Source organism: Eptatretus burgeri, chromosome 11 (genome assembly GCF_056783735.1).
Source record: "Eptatretus burgeri isolate ZD-2024b chromosome 11, Ebu_testis_v1, whole genome shotgun sequence".
Lineage (NCBI taxonomy): Eukaryota > Metazoa > Chordata > Myxini > Myxiniformes > Myxinidae > Eptatretus > Eptatretus burgeri.
Window position 1 is genome coordinate 89408087 of NC_140971.1, and position 26842 is coordinate 89434928.

A 26842-nucleotide genomic window follows, 5' to 3' on the forward strand; every position below is an offset into this window, starting at 1 on the left:
TTGTATGAGAGCTAACACACAACGCACAGCAAGGGGGGGGGGCATGAGACAAGAGGGGCGGGAGTGGGAAGGACAAAACAGTGGGGGACAGAGACATTAGGAGTTCTGTGGAAGGGAGAGGGATGGGGCGGGGAACATGGGGTATACAAGATGGACACCACAGGGCCTTTCAGGAAGGAAAGCAGGGAATTTGAAGGAGGTGGGCTTGGGTGGATTATCGGGGGTAGAAAATAGAGGATTTGGATGGGGGATGATAAGAGGTGGTGGTGAACAGCTGTTTTGAAGGCGTTGAGGGAAGAATGGGATTCAATAGAGTGAGGGAGTTTATTCCAAAGGCGGGAAAAAAGAGGAATGAAAGAGTGAAGGTGAGCAGTGATTCGTGATCTTGGTAGTTCTACCAGAAGGGGGTTGTTGGCGGACCTTGAGCGCCCTGTGGAAATGTGGTGGGGACAATTCGCAAAGAGAGCAGGGGGGGACGAGGCTGAAGAGGAGACGGTAGAAGACAGAAAGACCTCCGACCAGCCTGCGGTGAGAGAGTGAGAGGCCCAAAGACTCAGCCTCATTGCGGGAGATGTCAACGATCCGAAATGCCTTGGTTTCGACAGCGTGAAGCCGAGAAAGGTGGGAGGCAGGAGCACCAGCCCAGAGGGGAGAGCAGTACTCCATCAGGCTGCGGAAGAAAGCTTTGTAAGTGGTCAGGAGCTCAGGTGGGCCGGGAAGGACTTTGTACGACGGAGGATTCCCAGTCGGCGACTGGCTTTTGAGGCGAGGTTTGAAATGTGACTTTCCCAGGAAAGGTCATGGCAGATAGCGAGACCCATAAGCTTGAAAGAAAGGACTTCTTCCAGAGGATTGTTGAGAAAGTGGATGGGGGAGTTTTCTAAATGGTCCTTTCGGAGAGACACAGTGAGAGTGTGAGATTTGTCTGGATTGAAAGACATGTTCCACGTGTTGGACTAGTTTGTGATTTTATCCAGATCTGCAGTGAGCGAAGAAGCTGCTGCTTGCCGGTCTGAGGGATGACCGATGGTACGGAAGAGGGTGGAGTCATCAGTAAAGAGATAAAGAGGATTTTCCAGACAGTCGGATAGATCATTGATGAAAACCAGAAAAAGAACAGGGCCCAGAACGCTACTTTGAGGAACTCCAGCCTGGACAGGAAGAGGGGATGAAAGAACTCCATTTAGGGCCACACGTTGACTGCGACAGGAGAGGAAGTCAGTGAGCCATGAGTGGAGATGGCCATAGATACCATAGGAAGAGAGTTTTGTGAGCAGGGCAGGGTGCCAGACCGTGTCAAAAGCACGTGATATATCCAGAGATACGGCTCGGATTTCCTGTCTGGCATTGAGGACCTCTATGCATTGATGGGAGAGCAGAAGCAACATATCCAGGTTGGAGTGACCTGGTGTGAAACCAAATTGATGATCGGAAATCAAGCCATTGGAGAAGACGAAGGATTTAATGTCTGAAGTGATGATGGATTCCACAACCTTGCTGATGATTGGGAGAAGGCTGATTGGTCTGTTGTTGTAGGGATCTGTTTTTGCACCTTTTTTATGCAGGGCAGTGATGTTTGCTGATTTCCAAGCAGATGGCAGATGGCCTTGAGCAAATGAGGTGAATAGAACAGAGAGAGGGTGAGCAAGAGCAGAAGAGCAGGCTTTGAGGACACGTGGGCTGATGCCGTCTGGACCGGTTGCAGAATCTGAGTTGAGGTTTGACAGCAAGCTCTCCACCTTGTCAGGAGAAAATGACACAGAGCCCCGGGACAGTTGGGTGCGACTGGGTAAAGTGGGTAGAGAAAGCGATGGGTTTTAGACACAAGATTTAGCTGCAAACACCGAGTTGAGGCATTCAGCCTTTTCACGTGCGGTATCAGCAGTGTGGCCATTTGAGGTAAGGGAGGGGATAGAGGGGGAACAGACACCAGAAACAGATTTGATTAGATGCCACCAGGATTTTGAGGAGGGAGAAAGGTTTGAAAGTTCAGACTTGAGCTCAGAAAGATGTTGTTTTCTGGCTCTCCTGAGGGTAGATACACACTTGTTCCGAGCTTTATGGAAGGAACTGAGATTACCCTCAGTTGGGTTTGCTTTCCATGAGGGAAAGACAAGTTGTTTCAGGACAACTGCCTCACCACAAGCTTCAGTGATCCAAGGGCGGGAGGAAGGGTAGGACAACTGAAGACGAGAGGGGATAAACCTGTGCATGAGGGAGAGCAAGTTTCTTTGAAAGAATTCCCAAGATGAGTTGATGTTGGAGAAAGTAGAGATAGGAAACCAGTCCATAAGTTTGATAGCTGCTTGGAGACCCTGCCAGTCGGCTTGAGTGAAATGCCAGACTCGACGGCGGTGAGGTGGTTCTCTGATAACAGCCAGAGAGATGTCCACTTTGACAAGGACGTGGTCAGAAGAACCGAGTGGAACAGAGGAAGAGCAGCAGATATTGTCAGGGAAATTTGTCAAAATCAGATCCAGAAGAGATGGAGTACCATTGGTTGAGATCCGGGTCGGGAAGTTGACCGATTGAGTCAGTCCCAATGAGTCGCAGAAAGCTTTTGCTGATGTGCCGTGACAGGTGAGAGAGGTTCCCACACCAAGCCAACTGGCATGATGACAAATGAAGTCGCCACATATGAGGAAGAAAGAGTTTGGATGAGAAGATAGAAGTTGGTCCATGTTTTCGGATAGTGAGGTGTAGATGGAGTCATCACTGTTCGTTGGACGGTACAGTCCACATATAAACATGAGGTGGGAGTGGAGGGGAAGCCGTAGCCAGAGGTATTCCTGGGGGTGTGGGGGAGTGAGAGCAGTGCATGGAGAGTGAGGAATAGAGTCTTTGATGAAGGGAGCAACTCCTCCACCAGGACGAGGCTCAGGTCTGTCATACCGGAGGAGGGAGTAACCATAAGGTTATCTGCTTGTGTGTGTGTGTGTGTGTGTGTGTGTGTGTGTGTGTGTGTGTGTGTGTGTGTGTGTGTGTGTGTGTGTGTGTGTGTGTGTGTGTGTGTGTGTGTGTGTGTGTGTGTGTGTGTGTGTGTGTGTGTGTGTGTATATATTTCCGATGTGTGTTCAAAAAGTATCCAACCTTAATTTTTAGTGCGTAAACAAATGAAGCGAGGGAGGCGTGGTTTGGTGCACGTATGTAGGTGATCCTAATCCGTATGCGTGAATATTTTCCCACCTGCAGAAGCTGTCAGTCGCCGGCAGACCGCCGATGAGTGAGGAAGTGTAAGTGAGCGCCGTCGGATTTTCCTTTTTGACAAAATGACGGAAAAACTTGAACAACGCTACTGCATCAAATTTTGTGTAAAGCTTGGCGATTCCCAAGTGGAAACGATCCGCAATATTCAACAGGCCTTCGGGAACGAAGCAATGGGCACCACACAGATAAAAGAGTGGTACAACCGCTTCAAAGATGTCGCACATCAGTGGAAAGTGAAGCACGTTCTGGTGGGCCCTCGACATTCCGAAATTAGATCGTCATTGACCAAGTGAGGACCCTGCTGATGCAGGATCGTCGAATCACGATCAGAGAACTTGCAGACGAGGCGGGCGTCAGCATTGGATCCGTTCATTCCATTATGACTGAGGATTTGGGCTTAAGGAGAAAGTTCGTGCCAAAGCTGCTAACGATCGAGCAGAAGCAACTCCGTTTGGAGATCGCACAGGACATGCTGGAGACTGTGAACAGCGATCCCAACTTCTTCAACACAGTGATCACTGGTGATGAGACCACAGTGATCCGTCATTTTGTCAAAAACGAAAATCCGACGGCGCTCACTTGCACTTCCTCACTCATCGGCGGTCTGCCGGCGACTGACAGCTTCTGCAGGCGGGAAAATATTAACGCATACGGATTAGGATTGCCTTCATACATGCACCAAACCATGCCTCCCTAGCTTCATTTGTTTACGCATGAAAAATTAAGGTTGGATACTTTTTGAACACACCTCGTATATATAGTTGAAAGTGTGTCTGTCTGTGTGTCTGTGTGTGTGTTTCTCTGTGATCTATGCACGCGAAAAGTACTGGACTGATCCTCACCAAACATCACATGCTGACAGAACATGTTCCCGGGAGCGTCCCGATGTAAAAGAATTGTACTTCCGACTTCCGGTTTCCGAATTATGACATCATCACCTGATTGCGTAACGTTAATTTTTCAAGTTCAGCCGATTGACATGGGATCAACGGAATTTGCTAGAGAATGAGAATTAATTAAGTCGCAAATGATGACATGAAACCAGCCTCACATTGTTGAGGCATTATGGTTTTTTATCTGATGCGGCAATAAATCTGAACATTTTTGAACTCGAGTCTTCTGCATATAAAACATGGCAGGGAAAATATAATATTATAGTGGTGATGAAAAAAAATAATAATGGTGGCAGCCTCTACAATTTTACAATTAACTGTGACACATACTCCTTTAGACCCGCCGTCATCCACGGGATTCCTGTGCGGAGCACGGGTATCCCTGCAAGTATATATATATATATATATATATATATATATATATATATATATATATACACACATATTGCTGCACAGACCATCATCAAAGTGCCACAACAACAGGCAGTACTTGCTTACTATAAGTTGCAGAACATGAGGTTGGCACTGGCTGGTGTGCACGCACACCACACACAGACACACACACACACACACACACACACACACACACACACACACACACACACACACCATTAATCAAGATGTAAGGAGTGAAGAATCTTCATTTTGTAAACAGCCATAATGAAACCTGAAAATATGTTTTGAAACTTAGCCACAACCCTTTCATTACATTTGCTCCACATCTCTACCTTAGTCATGTTTGAAGGTGAGGAAAACCGCTTTCATGTCCAAATGATGCAACACCTGAAGCTGCCTGCAACTTCAGGAAACCAGCTGAATGTTTAGCTTTAATCAAGAGCCTCGGATGCTTGACTCAAGCAGGTAAAGCTGTGTTGCCCGGAGCCCAAACACCAAAGGCAACGTGGCAATAATTGGCCTCAATTGGTAGGGAGGGTGGTGGGGGAGGGGAGTAGGGAATTGGAAACATGAATACCCTTGGTACAACCTGAACCACCATGTGTGTTACAAGCATAATTAAGGTCAAAGTTCGTAAGGAATGAGTCGCAAGTGTCCGCCAAACCAAGCAATGGTAAACCAAAGGACGTTTAACATTTTCACAAAGTTCAGCTGCTGAGGGCCTTTCACTCTCCCAGTTGAAATCCCATGTTTGGGTATTATTTATTTATTTATTGAATTTCAACACTTGATTTTCACAAGCTCTCCTTCATGAACATTGATGAATTTAATAAAAACTAAGAAAGAACAACTAAACCTTCAAAGTACAATGTTGAAGAAATCTGCTACAAGCATTGCCAAGGAGCGTGTTCACCACAGCCGAGCGAGAGAAAGAGAAAGAGAAAGAGAAAGAGAAAGAGAAAGAGAAAGAGAAAGAGAAAGAGAAAGAGAAAGAGAAAGAGAAAGAGAAAGAGAAAGAGAAAGAGAAAGAGAAAGAGAAAGAGAAAGAGAAAGAGAAAGAGAAAGAGAAAGAGAAAGAGAAAGAGAAAGAGAAAGAGAAAGAGAAAGAGAAATAAAGAGAATCAATTATTTATGGGAGGCGATGGGATGGTTTTTAGTTCTCAGGGTGGGAGAATTTGTAAATGATGATAAAGATACGATTGTGAATATGATATTACATCTCCCACCTGAAGAGGTTCTTTGGGAGGGGATGTTTGAAAGGGATCTTCCAAAACGAAGACACAAAACGCACAGTGCACGTGTGGCATGCAGCCAGCATCACCAAATACTTTGCCATAAAAAGAAAGTAAAATTATGGGCAATTATCTATCACCAGGGAAGCATCTCTCGAGGTTGGACAAACGTGCACGACTGTGCCTGAATCTATTCAGGTTACATGAGTGTTTAACTTGCACACACCCCCGACCCCCTAAAAAAGTTAAAAGTTCAAATTCCAGGTCCTTCATTTATGAAAATACAACATATACCTTTCGTGCAAATGGTGCATGAGCAATTCCCCAAACAAAAGTAAGTGAAAAATAAAATGGGACTAGAGGTGGGAGAGGAGGGGAAGCTGTAGCCAGAGGTATTCCTGGGGGTGTGGAGGAGTGAGATCTCTAAAACAATAGGCTTCTTGCTTTTGATGAACTCTGCCAGGTGGTGAAGTTTTGTGAAGATTGGTTTGAAATTGTGACCTTGTAGGTGATTAAAAGACAGACAAACAAACAAACAAACAACAAAGATGTCATGCATAGCATAACACATGCAAAATCCACGAAACATATTTAACCTTAAAAATAATTGGTGGTTGGATTCAATTACCAAACACGCAACTCCTCTTCAAATTTGAAATCAATCGGATGGAAACTGACAATTTTAGAAATGACAATGTTGACTTTTTGGCCTATGTTGACCCTTTGACCTCAAAACAATAGACTTCTTGCTTATGATGAACTCTACCATGTAGTGAAGTTTCATAAAGATCGGTTTAAAATTGTGACCTGTAGGCGATTGATATACCAACCAACAAACAAACAAACAAAGACAGAACAACACACACGACCAACCAATATAGTTATCTTCTTCTTCTTTCGGCTGCTCCCGTTAGGGGTCGCCACAGCGGATCATCCATTATGATCCGCAGAGTGATTTGGCACATGTTTTTTACGCCGGATGCCCTTCCTGACGCAACCCTGGTCGCCTCTTACGACACAGGGATATGGTACACCTATTTTAACCGGGGTATACACCGGGCCCAGTATACTGGTACTCATTTCGCCGACCTCGGAAGGATGACAGGCTGAGTCAACCCCCTGGTGTATTAATTCAGTGGCTCAACGGGGCTTGAACTCAGGACCTCTTGGATCCCAAGCCGCTGCCCTAACCACTGCGCCAACACCAGGCTATGACCAATCTTTGATTTTTGCAAGGAAACGGCTAAAGCGTCACCCGCAAAGAGTTTAAGGCTTGTGACAGAAATAATGGTTCAACAATCCTGGTTAACTCGTTAACTGGTTGAGTAAAACTCACTCTCATCACTGAAAGAGAAGAGCTTTGCAAAAATAATTTAAATTTTTAAAAAAGTTTTGTCATGTAAAGAAAGATACAATTGTGCTTTTTAGGTCACTTATACTTTTATTTTTTATATTCGCTTTCTCTCCACACTTCAAACTTGTTTTGCGGCTGAGACAAACAAAAATAAATAAATAAATAAATAAAAACCAACAACAATACAACGGTGCTTCCACCTGCTGGGTCCTCAAGTCATCACGACGGACTGTACTGCCAGTTCATTTGCTATTGTGCGCAAGTGAAAGTTGAGTTGCTCTTTCTGTTGCAAAGCCTCTCCTACGGTTTGACATTTGTATGCCGAAGTCACTTTCAGTTTTACATCAAAACAAGGTTTGCGAGCTCCTCAACCAAATGAATAATATCTAACATTTCAGTTCACCACGGATGCTTTGAGGTTATTTCCTGCTCGACTTCCTTTGATATGCTGACATGAAGGAGCAGAGCATTTACCAAGGACAATCATGAATTGTAAGACCAACAAAACTGCGAGAGTAAACAACTGCAACACGAACAAACTCCTAATCAAAAACGTCAAGGCATGGGGTGTTTGTTCACGTGGCAATGCCACCTGTCGTAAAACAAAATAATTACAAGAAGGGGCCGATGAGTGGATTCCAGTCTTAATACTAGAATGGCACTCGGTGGAGTGCATACTCCACTAGACTGAACAGTTTACGTTTTGTATCCAACTGGTAGGACGGATCTGCATCCGGACCTGAAACAAAATCGAATAAGTTTGTTCTTGTCACCTAACCAACTCATCCACCAGGTTTTGTAATAATCCGTCCACGAATTTGAAAAATCACTTTTTACTGTTTAATCGTCTTCAGCCCCATCTCTTCTTCTTCTTCTTTCGGCTGCTCCTGTTAGGGGTCGCCACAGCGGATCATCCGTATGATCCGCATAGTGATTTGGCACATGTTTTACGCCGGATGCCCTTCCTGACGCAACCCTGGTCGCCTCTTACGACACAGGGATATGGTACACCTATTTTTTAACCGAGGTATACACCGGCCCAGCATACTGGTACTCATTTTGCCGACCTCGGAAGGATGACAGGCTGAGTCAACCCCCTGGTGTATTAATTCAGTGGCCCAACGGGGCTTGAACTCAGGACCTTTTGGATCCCAAGCCGCTGCCCGAACCACTGCGCCAACACCAGGCTAATCGTCTTCAGCCCCATCTCTCAATGGTGAATAATCGCTTTGAGAAATTAAAAAAAATTCTCGTATCCGGATCCAAATTCAGGTCTTCAGCAATATTTCATCAATTCATCCTCGTCACACAGTCAATCTGTCCACCAAGGTTCGTCCAAATCCGTCCATATCTTTTTTGAGATATCATGTTATGTACATAGTTTTTAGCCCGATCACTCAATGGTGAAGAATCACTTAAAAAAAAATAAAAAAAACCACTTGCCAAAAGGTGACCATGTGTGACTTCTTTAAGGTCACACTGAGGTGAACAGAGCTGCTATCCACCAGGAGCGACTCCTTGAGGAATATCTGCCTACGAGAGATTCCGATGAGAATCGTTCTACAGAGTAACCATGAAAAATATGCGTTTGCCTCATAACGTAACCAAATGACGTCATAATGTCTCAAGCTTGACATATCTAGAAAGCACTCATCGAGGTGTTCAATTTGAGGTACTACACGATATGGTTCCTAAAACTTGAAAATTTGACCTTGGGATCAAATATGTTTGACCTCAGGCGCTAACCATGAAGGTCAAGACCAATCGCCACCAAAAACTAATCAGCTGAGCGCCAGACCATGAACTATATTCCCATGAAGTTTGAAGACGATCCGATCAAAATTACTCAAAAATAAGGGTTTTATCGACTCCCCTGATTTGCGACAAAGTGACCTTGACCTTTGACCTTCAAAATTTTGTGTGCTGAAAGGGACCTCTATAGGCCTCTGATATGCGAAGTTACAAAAATTTCCAATGATAACTGTGCTCTGCAGAATTTTTTATACGTGATTACAGACAAACAAAAAAAAAACAAACATACAAGCTGACTAACATATTGTTGCGGATTCGCGCCCGCCGGCGTGCTGACGGCCACGTAACTCGAATCGCGGCACGTCGCCCACCGGACGGACAATCCAGTCGTGACCCTCTCGGACTAACGCCGGGAACCAGTCACGGGTGGACCTTTCGGTCTCACCGCGATCGAGCCAATCAGCCCCCGTGTGGGATAGGGTTGCTCGCCAAATTCGACCTACCTAAGTACCCACGCGGAGGGTAGACCGGGCGATCGCACCTCGCCGCAGGTCGACTTCGGACACGGGCCACTTAAGCGACCCGTTCCGTACTATCAGAATAACCGAGCGGTGTTATCGTCGACCTCGACGGTTCGATTAATTATCGGGCGTATTCAGCCCACTACCAACCCTTTACGTGAAGCAAGATGAGGATTCAATGGGAGAAATGACGAAGCGAAGCGGGAAACAGTTCAACACAAAAGCACATTTATTCGCGGCACACGGGAAGCACACATATACAATTCCACCAAATGCACACAGAAAAGACACAATGCAATTTACACAAAAAGCAAATGTAAAAGCGAAAACACAATGCAGAGCTAATACCGACTACCGAGCACACGGCAACACTTATACAATTCTACTTCACAGACGGCGCCGACAACACATACCCAAAACCAAGGAAAAGAATACCCCCAAGAATGAGGCGGGCCTGAGGCCGAGACCGGGTCGCGCCTACCCGTCTGGTGATGAGACGCGGAGCGGCGATGGCGCCCCAACCCCGCGGGCCTCGCGGGCAGTGTCTGGTAGGGGGTGGGAAAGGGGACCCCTTGGTCGCACTATCTCAGCGCGGGGGGGAAACAGGAGGGGGTTGCTGATGCTCGGGGTATAGAGGATTTTTATTGCCCCGCGACGAGCGTCTCCACCTCGGCCAGGTCGCGCTGTCGGCCTCCCTCGGGTGCAGCTCCCTGCACGACGCGAGCACCCCCTCGTCTGGTGTCGCCGCCTTTCCACAGCTCGTCCCCTCCGTTCCGACTCCAACGCACACGACGAGCAGCTCCACCGCCCGCGAAGTCTTGACCCTCTGCTTCCGACTCTCCTACTCTCCGCCTCTGGACTCTCCGACTCTCCACTTCTTGACTCTCCGACCGACTCTCTTCCTCTCTCGTTGGACTGACGAACACGGTCCTTTTATCCCCCCGTAGCTTCGCCTTTGACCCCCTCCCTTTGACCTTTCACCTCGCTCCCCATTGGCCCGAGAAAAAGTGGGCGTGAAGGCTTTTTGATCCACAAATTTGCATATATCGATCGTCCTGGAGGCAGGGCCAATTCGCCCCTCGCTCACCGATTGGACGGCAAAAAGTGGGCGTGTGTCGTTTTTGATCCGTTTTTGAAGCACAAAATCCGTGATTTTGTACACGCTGTTCGGCGCGCGCCCTGCACGAGTCCAACACCGGTACCCACAGCGGGGCAAGAACGGTGGCGATGCTACGGTTGCGAGGTGTGACGTGAAGGTCGTGGCGGTTGTGGTGAAGCGGCGTTGTGGTTGGTGGTTGATGTTGTGATTGTGGTGGTAATCATGGCGGTTGGTCCAAAATAAAGATAGTAAAAGAAAAACGGCTATCCTGAAGAGTCGCAGCACGCATAAATGACATGTATTCCCACTAGACAACGGGTTTGGGCCTAACTACACATGCACTTACCGAGATACCTCACCTAAGGGACCTGAATGGTGGTTTGCGAATTTGGTAACCACAACACTACCCCCTCCCCTTTTTACAGACTCGTCCCGAGTCGTCAAATTTTCGTGTGCCATCATGTGTAGTTTTCCCCTAGTACATTTTACCTACGGATCCCTGAGTGCGACATTCATGGTATTCGTGTCCCCAAAATAAATAACCTGAGGGCTGCGTAACTATCTAAACAAACTCACTCACACGGACGACTTAAATAAAATTGCCGGCGCTAGGACAGACATGCCGGGGGCGCACTCATATTTACAGTACATCTTAACCTTAACTTACAAATTTTACACTAAACCATGGCCCAGGATCACTGAACTCTGCAAAAAGAAAGCAGTTAGCAGGGAGCCAGGCTGCCCGCATGCAGTCTCTGACTCAAACAATGCAGGTGACAGGGAACGTGGCTGGCTGCTCACACGCAGTCCAAGGCCTTCCCTTTTGAACTGAACGCAGTGAACCACAACGGTGCATGGGCTGCACAACGCAGTCTCCGTGCCAGCTCAAGTGGCACACGCAATGAGCACAACGAATGGATGGATGGATGGATGGACGCAAACACGGTGCACGGGCCGCCACTGCAGGCCCGTGTTGTAGCTGCCAACGGGGCAGTTCTCGCAGCTTGCAAACTGTTGCTTTTACGATCCTGGCGCACATGGCAATGAACAGGGGGTGGGGGGGGCAAAGCAAAAATTGCATGGGGCTGGTGAACATGGGCAGTGGGCATGGCAAAGGCAGCAGGCAAACACAGCCCGCAGAAGAAGGCCGCTGCAGGCAAACACAGCCGGCAGATGAACTGGCCGGCACAGGCCTTGAAGAAAAAACAACAGCTGCCGATGAAGTTGGCCAGCCTTTGCCGTTCAGTGGAGGTTGGTGGAGGGAGTGCGGTGGTGCTGGCCACTTGGAAGGCGGGCTCGGACCTACCTACCTGTCTCCCTCCCAACCTATCGCCTTTGCCTGTCACTGTACATACCCACTCCCTTAATTTGTCAAACCCCAATTTAGCCCCAACTTTTTTTTTTGTTGTTTTTATTTTTACTTCCCCACTATAAATCGTCCCCTAACCCCCTGTACTGTCCTTGTTCGGCTAACCTATCCTGTCACCTAGCCGACTCCCAACCCCTACGTTCCCTTCCCGGAGGGGAATAAGGGAGAGCTAACGTCCTGTGCTGAGGCCCAACTCAAGCCTCAGAATGGCCTCCCCAGAGTTCAGCGATCTTAACACCAAGTGGGTCCAGCGGCCCACAACGACAGCGAGGGGATGGATGGTGCGGAGGGGTACATCTCCTAATCTACCCTAACCATTTAACTGTTAAACTACCCCGGGGCTTTCAACAAGCGCCTCTCGCTTAAACTATTGGTTCTAACAACCCAGATTCCCGTCGCCTGTGTTGGTGTCCTCACAATTTCGGGCCTCGCCCCCCAATTTTCTCTCCGTGCCCTCACACGGTCTCCTGGCTGGGACACGTGGCTCCCTTTGGCAGGCACGACCCTCTGCCGAATCTCCCGCTATGGCACTCCCGGGCACTACACTGCCTCCGAGCCTACCAGCTCCCTAACACCGGGGAGTGCCCCCCATGGCACCTCCCCTGAAACGCACACGTGGCAGGCCGGCCTCCCGGGCCCCTTTCCGAGGGTCACCCGTGCCCACAACACTGCCCACGCGGCTAATGGCGCCCCGGGCCCCCGCACCAAGCAGGCGCACCCGTGCCCACTACGCTATCCCGGCCCCCCATGGGCCCTTGGCCTACCACGGCCGACTAGCCTGGTGCCCGGGGTACCCACTCAGCGATACTCACCTTTCGCAGCCACGCTCCCAAGCCGTCAACAGGGCTCCTGCACCCCTCCAAATGGGTTTCGAGCCTACATTCCCACCAACAACAAAACGACCTCCATTTTGTAAATTTGACTAACCCCCTAACTCACTTTATACTGACCCCGGGGTCCCTTGGGCAGGAGTCACTCCTCCCCCAATCACTCATCGCACCATGCATTCCCCATTCGCTCCACTCACACAGACCCGCTGGCCTCACTCACTCATCATGGACTCACCTCACAACTCTTCAACACACACACCGCTGAACTCTGCCATCCTCCTAACTACATCCCCTAACTAACTCGTGCTCCCACGTCGTCCCTTACACTACAGCACGTTCCTTTTAACACTACGTAGCTAAGCTACGTCAACTCTACACATTCACAAGTCTGTCCATGTCCTCAAAATCAAAAAAATAATTTCCCATCCTAAATCTCGCTACAATCCCTCTAACTAATCCATTCCACGGACTCCATGAGGACTTACCCCTGCCCCATGAAGTCGGTCTAGCTAGCTAACCCTTCCCCCTAACTAGTTTCCATCCTGTGCCCGAGGCCAAGGGGGTCTTCCACCCCTTGCCCAGGAATCCTGTACACCCGAAAGTGAGGCTTGTTTTTTTTTTGTTTTTTTTTCGCAGCACCTGCGCGGCAACTCAGAGCTCGCGCACTTTACACCTGCCCGTGACGTCATGCAGCTGCACGTGTTCCTCGTCCCTCCTTGGACGGCACCATCCGGCAGAGATACCCCTCCTGCCGGATTCCAACCCCACGTGCAGCCATGACGTCACCGTGCGCATAAAAAAAACAAGCCCCACGTCTCGAGGGGTTCCCCACGCGAACACATGTGCTTTGCCCGTTGGAGCTTAACACACACGATCGCGTGGAGAACCCGTCCGGTCCAAATCCGAAATCCTGCCTAAACTTTGTCCGTCCGCGGGATCGGCAAATCCACCGCTGGCGTTTCCGGACCGGGACTTCACTCTCGCAAGCGAGCACGTGGTGGTCTCGTGCGTTGCACAGCACGAACCGCGTGCTCACTGCTGGGTGAACCCGGCACGGTCCCCGAAACAACTACAGCCGCTACTCGGCTTTCTTTCCTCACATGTCGCCGTCGTCGCCATTCAACCCACGCACACCTGCGTGTTACGACGCACACAGTCCACTCCATCACATTCACACCGGGAGATGCGGCTGCGTGCTCCCGCATGCCAACCGACATCTCCCTCACATACCGCTCTCTCACACACACGGTCTCCCTTGCATTCAGCGACCTTGCACACGGCCGTTCACTCACGCATGCGGGGGCACTCACCCGCTGTGCCTCATCCACACACCGTGCCTCACTCATACACGCGGGGGAACTTAACCGCGGTGCCTCATCCACACACGCGGGGGCACTCAACCGCGGTGTCTCATCCATACTCCGTGCCTCACTCACACACGCGGGGGAACTCACCCGCGGTGCCTCATCCACACACCGTGCCTCACTCATACCCGCGGGGGCACTCAACCGCGGTTCCTCATCCACACACGCGGGGGCACTCAACCGCGGTGTCTCATCCATACTCCGTGCCTCACTCACACACGCGGGGGAACTCACCCGCGGTTCCTCATCCACACACTGTGCCTCACTCATACCCGCGGGGGCACTCAACCATGGTTCCTCATCCACACTGGCCGTTTCACTCACACACACGACCTCACTCACACACGGTGCCTCACCCACGCACGGCGTGCTGGGAAGCACGTACTCTGGCACCATCGCCACCACACCACTCACACACGGGGTCGCTTCCACACACGGGGACGCACTCACGCCTTGCACCACACACACAGGGACAACCACACTGGGGATTTGTGTCCCCACAAGGGTCTCCGGGGCCTCTATACCCCCCAAGCTCTCCAAGCACCTGTCCACAGCACTCCTCCTCTCAACCTCGCAAAGCACGACCGAACTCACCTGGTCGTGACTCGCCTCAAGGGGGCATACTCCCTCCCCTCGTTCCTGGAGGAGGCCATCCAGGTGCTCGCACTGGGTCTCTACCCAGTCCGCCAGCTCACCCCCATTATCCTCCACTACCTCTGTGTGTGTGTGTGCGTCACTTACCCCGTCTTCCTCGTGTAGTCTTTCCTCTATTTTTTCTATCTCCCGTGTCTCTGCCAAATCTTCACCCTTTACCTCCCTTGTCTCCACTATTATTTCCTTTGTCACGGCCTTCATGCCCGCCTGCAGGCATCGGCCCATGTTCTGCGTCTCACCCCGGAACTTTTTCATTTCTTCCTTCATGTTTGCTTCCATTCCGTTTATTTGCTTGTTCATTTCGTTTTTCATTTCATTTGTATTTGTATCCATCTTTTCGTTCATGCCTTTCATTTCGTTTGTATTTGTATCCATCTTTTCGTTTATTTGTTTGTTCATGTCTTTAATTTCGTTTGTATTTGTATCCATCTTTTCGTTTATTTGTTTGTTCATGTCTTTCATTTCGTTTTTTATTTCATTTGTCATTGCCGCCAGCATGGCGCATAGCTGGGCCACGTTGGGTGCGCTTGAGTGAGCCGTTTCGGCAGGGGTTGGGGAAGGGTCTTGGTGGAGAGGGGGGGGGGAGGTGTCATACACCGCGGCCGCTGCCGCACCCACCTCGGGCCCTGGGTTCAGTTGGGCGAGTCCGTGTTCCTGCACAATCAACATTTCCTGCTCGGGGATTCCATCCTGGACCATGGATCCTACACATTCTCCATCCATTTCTAATACCCCCGGCTCCCGCTCGCCTTGAGACGCCATCTTGCTTCTCGTGAAGGGTTAATTTGCTCGCTCGTAATTTGGAGGGAATCGGGGGTCGCTTCTCTCACCCCTGGACCGATTCCCGTGAATTTAGCCGGAGACAGGAGAGCCCGTTTTCCTGTTCTCCGATACCAGTGCCGCGAGGAGGGCGATGAGTTTATATCGCACGACCTGACACCAGTGTTGCGGATTCGCGCCCGCCGGCGTGCTGACGGCCACGTAACTCGAATCGCGGCACGTCGCCCACCGGACGGACAATCCAGTCGTGACCCTCTCGGACTAACGCCGGGAACCAGTCACGGGTGGACCTTTCGGTCTCACCGCGATCGAGCCAATCAGCCCCCGTGTGGGATAGGGTTGCTCGCCAAATTCGACCTACCTAAGTACCCACGCGGAGGGTAGACCGGGCGATCGCACCTCGCCGCAGGTCGACTTTGGACACGGGCCACTTAAGCGACCCGTTCCGTACTATCAGAATAACCGAGCGGTGTTATCGTCGACCTCGACGGTTCGATTAATTATCGGGCGTATTCAGCCCACTACCAACCCTTTACGTGAAGCAAGATGAGGATTCAATGGGAGAAATGACGAAGCGAAGCGGGAAACAGTTCAACACAAAAGCACATTTATTCGCGGCACACGGGAAGCACACATATACAATTCCACCAAATGCACACAGAAAAGACACAATGCAATTTACACAAAAAGCAAATGTAAAAGCGAAAACACAATGCAGAGCTAATACCGACTACCGAGCACACGGCAACACTTATACAATTCTACTTCACAGACGGCGCCGACAACACATACCCAAAACCAAGGAAAAGAATACCCCCAAGAATGAGGCGGGCCTGAGGCCGAGACCGGGTCGCGCCTACCCGTCTGGTGATGAGACGCGGAGCGGCGATGGCGCCCCAACCCCATGGGCCTCGCGGGCAGTGTCTGGTAGGGGGTGGGAAAGGGGCCCCCTTGGTCGCACTATCTCAGCGTGGGGGGAAACAGGAGGGGGTTGCTGATGCTCGGGGTATAGAGGATCTTTATTATCCCTGGTGTGCGTCTCCACCTCGGCCAGGTCGCGCTGTCGGCCTCCCTCGGGTGCAGCTCCCTGCACGACGCGAGCACCCCCTCGTCTGGTGTCGCCGCCTTTCCACAGCTCGTCCCCTCCGTTCCGACTCCAACGCACACGACGAGCAGCTCCACCGCCCGCGAAGTCTTGACCCTCTGCTTCCGACTCTCCTACTCTCCGCCTCTGGACTCTCCGACTCTCCACTTCTTGACTCTCCGACCGACTCTCTTCCTCTCTCGTTGGACTGACGAACACGGTCCTTTTATCCCCCCGTAGCTTCGCCTTTGACCCCCTCCCTTTGACCTTTCACCTCGCTCCCCATTGGCCCGAGAAAAAGTGGGCGTGAAGGCTTTTTGATCCACAAATTTGCATATATCGATCGTCCTGGAGGCGGGGCCAATTCGCCCCTCGCTCACCGATTGGACGGCAAAAAGTGGGCGTGTGTCGTTTTTGATCCGTTTTTGAAGCACAAAATCCGTGATTTTGTACACACTGTTCGGCGCGCGCCCTGCACGAGTCCAACACCGGTACCCACAGCGGGGCAAGAACGGTGGCGATGCTACGGTTGCGAGGTGTGACGTGAAGGTCGTGGCGGTTGTGGTGAAGCGGCATTGTGGTTGGTGGTTGATGTTGTGATTGTGGTGGTAATCATGGCGGTTGGTCCAAAATAAAGATAGTAAAAGAAAAACGGCTATCCTGAAGAGTCGCAGCATGCATAAATGACATGTATTCCCACTAGACAACGGGTTTGGGCCTAACTACACATGCACTTACCGAGATACCTCACCTAAGGGACCTGAATGGTGGTTTGCGAATTTGGTAACCACAACAATATCTTGCAAAAACTTCGTTTTGGCAAGATAAAAAGTAAAAAAAGTTGTCGCATCTGGATCTTCATCAAAATCGAATCAATTATTCCACATCAAACACCTAACCTGTCCACCAAGTTTCTTCTGAATCCGTCAACTTTTTGAGATATCGTGCTATATCGTTTTTGGCCCTATCTCTCAGTGGTGAAGAATCACTTACAAAATTATTAATTATTTAAATTTTTAATTATTAAATTATTAATTAATTATTATTTAAAACAATATTAATTTACATAATTTAATAAAAATGAAATCATTCTCTTCTCCTGATGCAGATCCAGATTTGGATCTTCACCAGAATGTAATCAATTTCTCCTTGTCACACACCCATCCTGTCCACCAAAATTTGTCTGAATTCATCCACAACTTTTGAGATATCCTGCTCACAAACAAATAGACAGGCAAAAAGACAGACAGACAGGAGTGAAAACAACCTCTGTCCACCTTCGGATGCGGAGGTAATAAAGCGTATGCATGGACACCTGTACAAGGGATGGGAAAAACCTAGACAGGTGCTTCTGTACTACTCTGGACTCTGAACAAATTATTGGATACAAACAAGGCACCTGTGAATAACAAGGTATGACCAAATGTACACACAAGGCCACTCTGAACAATGATGTGCTTTTTTGTATGTATGATCAAGGCTCAGAAAATAGAGCAGGATGCAAGGGAACAAAATGGAGAAGGGGACAAACCAACAGCAGAATAGAAGTGAGAGTGAGATCAAGGGGAGGGGGAGAAGGACACGGAGGGGGGGGGGGTGAACAAGCTGCACACAAGCTGAATGAATTACAGCAAGAAGAGGAAGAAGTCATGATGAAACAGAAAATCAACAAACGAACTGACAACAAATGAAGAGGTTGGGACAGGTGGGGGGGGGGGTAAGAAATTACAACAATTGGAAAAAAAAAAGGAGTGCTAGGGAATGGGATCATTTCAGGTAGAAGAAATTATGAGCATGGATTGGGGGGGGGGTGGTGACCTAAAGTCATGATGAACAACAGACTTGAAGCCCTGGAGGGAAGAATGGGACTGAAGATTTGGGAAGTTGGTTCCACAGGTGAGAGAAAAGAGGAACAAGTCAGTAACGAAGTACAAACAAGACCTCTCAGAACGAGCTGAGAGCAGTCCGTTACCCACGGAGGTATATACAGAATACTATAAACAGAGATAAGGGCCACAAAGGAAGACAAATGTTACGGATACTCAGGATGGCACAAACTCAATTTAATAACATTATCTGGCAAAGTTCATCACTGTGTCCTGTTAACTTTTAAAAAAAAAAATCCCCCAAAGACAACAATCCCAAGATAAATTGTGCAAGCTTCGCATTTTCAAACACAACTGTAGTAGCCAGAAGATGAATAATAATGGAATTCGGCCACACGATGGCCTACTTTGAAAAGGACCAAGGACTTCCTTAACATCACCAAATGGAGACAAATACAGGAGTTGTTTATCGTAGCATATCAAGCCTTGAGATTACATGAATTCAGGCACATTACTTGTGTAAGTGTAGTGATCGAGGATGGGGGTGGAGGGGGGAGAAGTAGCAAGTCAGAATGAGTAGGGGTGGGGGTGGAGATTGAGGATTCCCCTACCCTCTGCTGGAAGAGATTATTTATCCGAGTTGGGGTGACAATAAAATCACGCTGTCAGAGAACATTTGGAAAGCTTCTTGTATTTCCCTCTTCCAGACATTTCCACTCAAATTTTATATATATATATATATATATATATATATATATATATATATATATATATATATATATATATATATATATATATATATATATATATATTGTTGCGGTATTCGCGCCCGCCGGCGTGCTGACGGCCACGTAACTCGAATCGCGGCACGTCGCCCACCGGACGGACAATCCAGTCGTGACCCTCTCGGACTAACGCCGGGAACCAGTCACGGGTGGACCTTTCGGTCTCACCGCGATCGAGCCAATCAGCCCCCGCGTGGGATAGGGTTGCTCGCCGAATTCGACCTACCTAAGTACCCACGCGGAGGGTAGACCGGGCGATCGCACCTCGCCGCAGGTCGACTTTGGACACGGGCCACTTAAGCGACCCGTTCCGTACTATCAGAATAACCGAGCGGTGTTATCGTCGACCTCGACGGTTCGATTAATTATCGGGCGTATTCAGCCCACTACCAACCCTTTACGTGAAGCAAGATGGGGATTCAATGGAGGAAAAGACGAAGCGAAGCGGGAGAACAGTTCAATAATAAAGCACATTTATTCGCGGCACACGGGAAGCACACATATTCAATTCCACCAAAAGCACACAAAAAAAAGAAAACACAATTCCATTTACACAAAAAGCAAATATAAAAGCGAAGACAATGCAGAGCTAATACCGACTACCGAGCACACGGCAACACTTATACAATTCTACTTCACAGACGGCGCCGACAACACATACCCAAAACCAAGGAAAAGAATACCCCCAAGAATGAGGCGGGCCTGAGGCCGAGACCGGGTCGCGCCTACCCGTCTGGTGATGAGACGCGGAGCGGCGATGGCGCCTCACTCCGCGGGCCTCGCGGACAGTGTCTGGCAGGGGGTGGGAAAGGGGCCCCCTTGGTCGCACTATCTCAGCGCGGGGGGAAACAGGAGGGGGTTGCTGATGCTCGGGGTATAGAGGATCTTTATTATCCCTGGTGTGCGTCTCCACCTCGGCCAGGTCGCGCTGCCGGCCTTCCTCGGGCGTGCAGCTCCCGGCACCGTCGCGAGCACCCCTCGTCTGCCTTCGCCGCTGCCGCCTCTCCGCCTCTGGACTCTCCACCCTGGACTCTTCTTTGGGCTCTCCTCGTTCGACTCTCTTCAGCTTCTCCAGCTACTGCAGGCTTCGGGCTCCAGACTTCCACACCCTCTGACTGACGAACACGGTCCTTTTATCCCCCCGTAGCTTCGCCTTTGACCCCCTCCCTTTGACCTTTCACCTCGCTCCCCATTGGCCCGAGAAAAAGTGGGCGTGAAGGCTTTTTGATCCACAAATTTGCATATATCGATCGTCCTGGAGGCGGGGCCAAATCGCCCCTCGCTCACCGATTGGACGGCAAAAAGTGGGCGTGTGTCGTTTTTGATCCGTTTTTGAAGCACAAAATCCGTGATTTTGTACACGCTGTTCGACGCGCGCCCTGCACGAATCCAACACCGGTACCCACAGCGGGGCAAGAACGGTGGCGATGCTACGGTTGCGAGGTGTGACGGGAAGGTCGTGGCGGTTGTGGTGAAGCGGCGTTGTGGTTGGTGGTTGATGTTGTGGTTGTGGTGGTAATCATGGCGGTTGGTCCAAAATAAAGATAGTAAAAGAAAAACGGCTATCCTGAAGAGTCGCAGCTCGCATAAATGACATGTATTCCCACTAGACAACGGGTTTGGGCCTAACTACACATGTACTTGCCGAGATACCTCACCTAAGGGACCTGAATGGTGGTTTGCGAATTTGGTAACCACAACAATATTAATTACCTGTGCAATCAATTTGAGGACGTTAATAAGGCTCAGCATTAGTGGCTGCAGCCAGCATGTAATCTAAAGGCCTGCATGTACAGTCAGGCTTGGGCAAACGATAATCAGAGCTCTTCAAATAGCAGAGTAAAAACAAGTGAGACGTGGAAGGATGATCAGAAAACTTCTGGAAGCTTTCCAAGTCTCAGGAATATTACCACGTCAGATTGTCAGGTCCTTTATGGCCATCAGGTGATGGAAACATGCCTGTTGAATTTGGTCTTGCCTACATGTGACTCGTCATTATGGTTGATGGTGAACAGTCACCTCAGCAACTGGATGGGCACAAAAATAAAAGTTCATAGAATGCATTACCCCGCACTGTCTTGATAAACAAGGACGTGGGCAGGTTCTGCGAGCTGAAAATTGGATTGGTCATGACGATGTAAAATGCCGTAACATTTTGTCCAAGTACTGCTAAACTGGAGGGTTTTGAAAGTGCTAAGGCGGCAATTTGTGTCCTAGAGTTCAAGTATATAATTCAATTGAAATAAAATTAAGATTTTAAAGGTTATAGAAAAAAAAAATTCCAGAAGTTTACCATTGTTGATGCAGTGTCTATTCCATCCATCCATTGGGACCATACCCTGTGCGGAGCATTGGTGCTGCCTAAGCAGTCTCCTTGGCTATTGGGCACAATCCTGGATGGGTCGACACTCCGACACAGTATACCAGCAAGCTGGCACTCATTTTGCCGACCTCGGAAGGATGACAGGCAGAGTCAACCCCACCTGATATTAATTCAACAGCCAAGCAGGATTTGAACTCAGGATCCTAGGATCCCAAGCACATCACCCTCACCATTAAGCCAACACAAGGCATATAGTGTCTATTTACACCACCTCATTGAACACATTACATTAGTTCTTCGTGCCTGTTGTCTGTGTCCTTTATAATGTCCTTAAAAAGAGCAAGTTTCCTGATTGGAATGATTTTCAATTTTGTTTGACTGCCAGACAGCCAGACTGAAAGTATTATCTCACTCCTCTCTGCACATGCACGATCAGGACAAATTCAGAGCCAATGGTCTGCTATACTACAGGTTCGTTTTCACATTCATGTTCAAAATATTAAGTGCCGATACAAAGTCTGCACCTCCTTTCAAAATTTTCACCTTTTGTTACCTTAGAGCCTGGAATTAAATTGCATTAAATCAGACTTTTTCCACCTTTATTTATACACCATGACCCACAACTTCCAAGTGAACAGCAAATTCTACTAATTTCAGAAAATTAATTAAAAATACAAAACTAGAATATCTTGGTTGGATAAGTGTCCATGCCCCTTATTATACCAATTGTAAGTTAGCTCAGGTGTAACGAATCACCTTCAAAATCACACATCAAGTTAACTGGTCTCCACCTGTGTTAAGTTGTCATGATTCAGATCATTTCAGAATAAAATCAGCTGTTTGTGTATGTTTCCTCTGCTGGGTAGTGCATTTACAGCAAAGACTCAACTGAATGTCCTGTTGTTAGAGTCTCCAATCTACATCATCCAACTCTCTCCTCATACCCTCAAAGATTGCCTTCCTGAAATCTAATATCCTTACTCTACTATCCTGAACTCTAACCCTTAACAGAATCTTTGCACACACGATGTTATGGTCACGTGTTCCTAAATGCTCCCTGACCCCACCTCCACAACCATATTGGGATCGTGACTTAAAAGGAGGTCTAACACGACACTCCCCCTTGTGGGCTTATCTACAAACTGGGTTAAAAAGCAATCCTGGACTAAAACTAGGAAATCCTCATCTGCTCTGCCCCTTTCCCTGTTCCTGGACCCAATCTATCCCTGGCAAGTTAAAATCCCCCATAATCAATCCTCTTCCCTTACCACATTCCCTTTTGAATTCTTCCTGTACTCCTTCCTCCTCTTCCTTGTACGCTGGCCAATGAGGGTTGAGATGGCCACAGAAGGCGGCTTTCCCACGACACGCCAGCCAATGAGGGTTGGGATGGCCACAGAAGGCGGCTTTCCCATGACATGCCAGCCAACGAGGGTTGAGATGGCCACAGAAGGTGGCTTTCCCACGACACGCCAGCCAATGAGGGTTGAGATGGCCACAGAAGGCGGCTTTCCCACGACACGCCAGCCAATGAGGGTTGAGATGGCCACAGAAGGCGGCTTTCCCACGACACGCCGGCCAATGAGGGTTGAGATGGCCACAGAAGGCGACTTTCCCACGACACGCCGGCCAATGAGGGTTGGGATGGCCACAGAAGGTGGCTTTCCCATGACATGCCAGCCAACGAGGGTTGAGATGGCCACAGAAGGTGGCTTTCCCACGACACGCCGGCCAATGAGGGTTGAGATGGCCACAGAAGGCGGCTTTCCCACAACACGCCGGCCAATGAGGGTTGAGATGGCCAAAGAGAGCGACCTTCTCATGGCGCCCCATCCAATGAGGGTGGAGAGCGCCCCAGACGGCGATTTTCTCACCCCGGACAAAAAAGGAATATACGAAACGCCAGGCTGGGTAAGAGGTTGGAAAAAGGATCGAGGTCGTGTTCGTCGTCGTGGTGGTCATCATCATCGTGTTGCGGGTTCGAGTCCTGCCGAGCTGGATCATCGTCGCCTCTGATCGTCTCCTTGGCCTTGGTCGATTGGTGCGTGGCCAGTTGGAGAGCGTGGTACCTGGTGCTTGGAGCGGCATAGTGTTGAAGGTTCGAGTCCCGCCGAGCCGGATCGTCGAAGACCACATGAGGTGGACAGGTCCAAGCACAGGCTCTGGTCTCTAGCTCACATGTCCTTGAGCTTGAGGACTTCAATAAAGACTGGACGGGTCCATTTCTGTGTGTGGGCCTGTCTTTAAGTAGCAACTGTAAAAGTGCTTTTGCTTGTACATTGACTGCATTTCTTATCGTCGGATAACTCTGCTCTTTGCGTTTGTGTTTTGCGGAATGAAGGGTTTTACGGTGGCCGGAGTGCAAATCCTGCCACCAACCTCCTAATAAGAAGTAACCCAACTGCAGGAGGACGTCCGTAGACACAGTTGGGCACTAGATATGGATGGCCGTTGGCTCACAAGGAGCTCCTCCGCCCTTTGACAGGTTTTGTTATGAATCCTGCTGGGTGTCCACACCCTCCTCACCAAAAAACCTGGTGGGGGAGACGGTTTAGTCGCCGACAACCCGACCATGGAACAGGTTAGTTCAGGTTTACATGGTACCTGCAGCAGGTCACATTCCTAATCTGGCCTGACCTGACCTGAACACGGAAGTAGTAGATCAAAATGGCGATGTATATTTTATGCTTAAAAATAAATCGTTCTTTGTCTATACTAAATGTTTGAGATTTTTAAATAAATAATTTCAAGAAAAAACAAGAGTTTAAGTGAGCACAATATACGCCTGAACAAGAAGGTATATACAGAATTGTGCTACTACATGGAAAACAGCATCCTGGTTGCCATGGCAACCACTTTAGATGACGAACGTAGGTCACGACACACGGTCTCCACAGTCTGTACCTATTTACCAAATATGAAACGTGAAAGTTGAAAACTTTGGGAGTTAGAGTGTGGACAGGAACGGACGGACGGACGGACACAGACAGACAGACGGACGGATGGACGGTATCACATAATACGCCCCGATCCATGTATCGGGCGTATAAAAACAGGTAGCTCCAGCGAACTATACCGCTGAGGTTGTTTGCATTGATCAAATTATCCTGGAGTACTTGCCTGAACTGGGAGTTGATTTTTAAATAATTTTTTCGTTGCCCAATTTGAAAGAAACTTGATACTGCACACCGCAGGAGAATGGCGAGTAAGGTGGCCCTAAAATTTTTGCGCCATCGTGTACCGTTTTGGCTGTATTTCAGGAACATACATATATACAAGATGAGAGTTTTAGTAATATGTCGATACCTCCGTGACTAATGAACTGCTCTAAGCTCGTTGTTCTGAGAGGTCTTGTTTGTACCTCGTTAATGATTTGTTCCTCTTTTCTCTCACCTGTGGAACCAACTTCCTCAGTCTGTTCAGTTTCATTTTTTCCCTCCAGGGCTTCAAATCTGTTGTTCATCATGACCTCAGGTCACCACCCTCCCCCCAATCCAAACTCATAAAATTTATTATACTCTCAATGACCCCATTCCCAAGCGCTCTTTTTTTTTTCCAGGTTGTAGTATTTTCCAAGGTAAGTAAGTGCGTTACGTTACCTTATCAGTGCGTGACCTGTTACAAAACCTTATCAGGACTAATGTACAAAATGCCATATCTAATATATAAAGCTCTTTCTAACCACTGACCAACATTAAAGATAGGTACCTTCAGGGTGACGAAGAAAGCTGAAATTTTGTGTGCCGATGGACATCAAAGCTGGGACACCAGGAGAAAAAAGTAAAAATAAACTAGAGTAATTCGACTGCGCGCAGTCGACGGGTATGCCTCCGCTCTCCCGCACAAACACTTGAGTATTGACATATTTGACCCTTGACCTTTATCATATCTGGCCCAAAATCTAATCGCTTAATTCACCTGTCTTGCTTTAAATTTGTACAAAGTTTAATGAAATTCTGTCTTTTACTTGAGTTACGGCGTAAACAGTAAAATTTCAGCGTTTGACCTTGACCTTTATCACATCTGGCCCAATAATCACTTAATTGCCCCGTCTTACTTTACCTTTTTACCAAGTTTGATGAAATTCTACAATTTGCTTCTCGAGTTATCACGTAAACGAAAATCCGCACGGACGGACAACCCGGAAACATAATGCCTCCGGCACCCCTGGTGCGGAGGAATAAAAATAAGATAAAAAAATCATGGAACATTGGAGAGCATTCATAAATGAAAAAATGGAGAAAAATAAATAATTTTTATTTTTACTGTTTTTTTTTTTCAATGCAGGTGGAGTGACCCCAGACAATGGGGGAGCATGGCAATTTTGCATGCCAATGGCCATCGAAGCCAATACAACAGGAAAAAAACAAACAAAAAAAAATACAGAACCGGAGAGCATCCATAAATGAAAATAATAAATAAATGAAAAAAAAAAAAAATAAAGAAATTAAGAATCAAATACAGGTGAGCAACCTGAGACAATGGGGAAACACGGTTCATATGCTTACACAATGTGCAAGCACACCCCACAGGTGTTATATATATATATATAAATAAATATATAATTATATATATATATATATATATATATATATAAAATATATAAATATATAATTATATATATAAATAAATTAATTTGTATTTATTTATTTATTAGCCTGATCGCACAGCAAAGCAACAGAGATAACGGTTATAAGGTCCACGTGGCACTTTCCCTCAACCCGGCTGACAAATCACGAAACCCGCATACAAGTTGAAGCGTCACCTGACAATGCAGGAGGAATGCGAAAACCAAAACAAACAGCACCTGACGACTCCTGTACAAACGTATGAACTGTTGTTAGCAACCTGGTACCGCGGTCCGTAATTAATGACCAAGCCAACCCAAGACGCAGGCCCTCGCAGGCTTCCACGGATTGGTGATGGAAGTGAGGAGATTTCCCTGAAATCGGATTCGTCCCTCACCTGACGCTTGTTCATCCGTCGGACATCGTCGAGCAGATCGAAGCTCAACATCTCGGATTTTACGGTGGTGGAACTACCCCCACCAACTCAGGCTAGGCCGCACTAAGACCCCCACAGGGCTGCCCAGCACTTTGCCTGCCGAACGTAATGCACAGTAAAACAACAACAACAACAACAATAATAACAGCCGTGAATGCTTTAATACTGGTCTTTCTGGGAAAGTGATAGCAGTAAGAAGAGTGGGAGGATTAAAATGGCGTTAAATCGTTATGTTGGCGTTAAAAATGAGTAAAATGATTTTAATAACTCATTGATTTATTTGAAACATCTGATTGGGTTAATTTACGGTGGATTATAAGATCATTTTCGGCTCATGAACAAAGTACAGGCTGTCCACAAAGCCTTGTT

General features: G+C 48.3%; 1 protein-coding gene across 1 annotated transcript in view; it reads right to left on the reverse strand.

The window, feature by feature from the left end:
* LOC147017589 (signal peptidase complex catalytic subunit SEC11A) overlaps window positions 1-26592 on the reverse strand; it is a 45194-nt gene extending 18602 nt beyond the window's left edge. Inside the window, exon 1 of the mRNA XM_085847323.1 lies at window positions 26435-26592. Coding sequence (XP_085703449.1) covers window positions 26435-26485 — 51 coding nt within the window. The 5' untranslated portion in view covers window positions 26486-26592. The remainder of the gene's footprint in view (window positions 1-26434) is intronic.
* Between the last annotated feature and the right edge of the window lie 250 nt (window positions 26593-26842).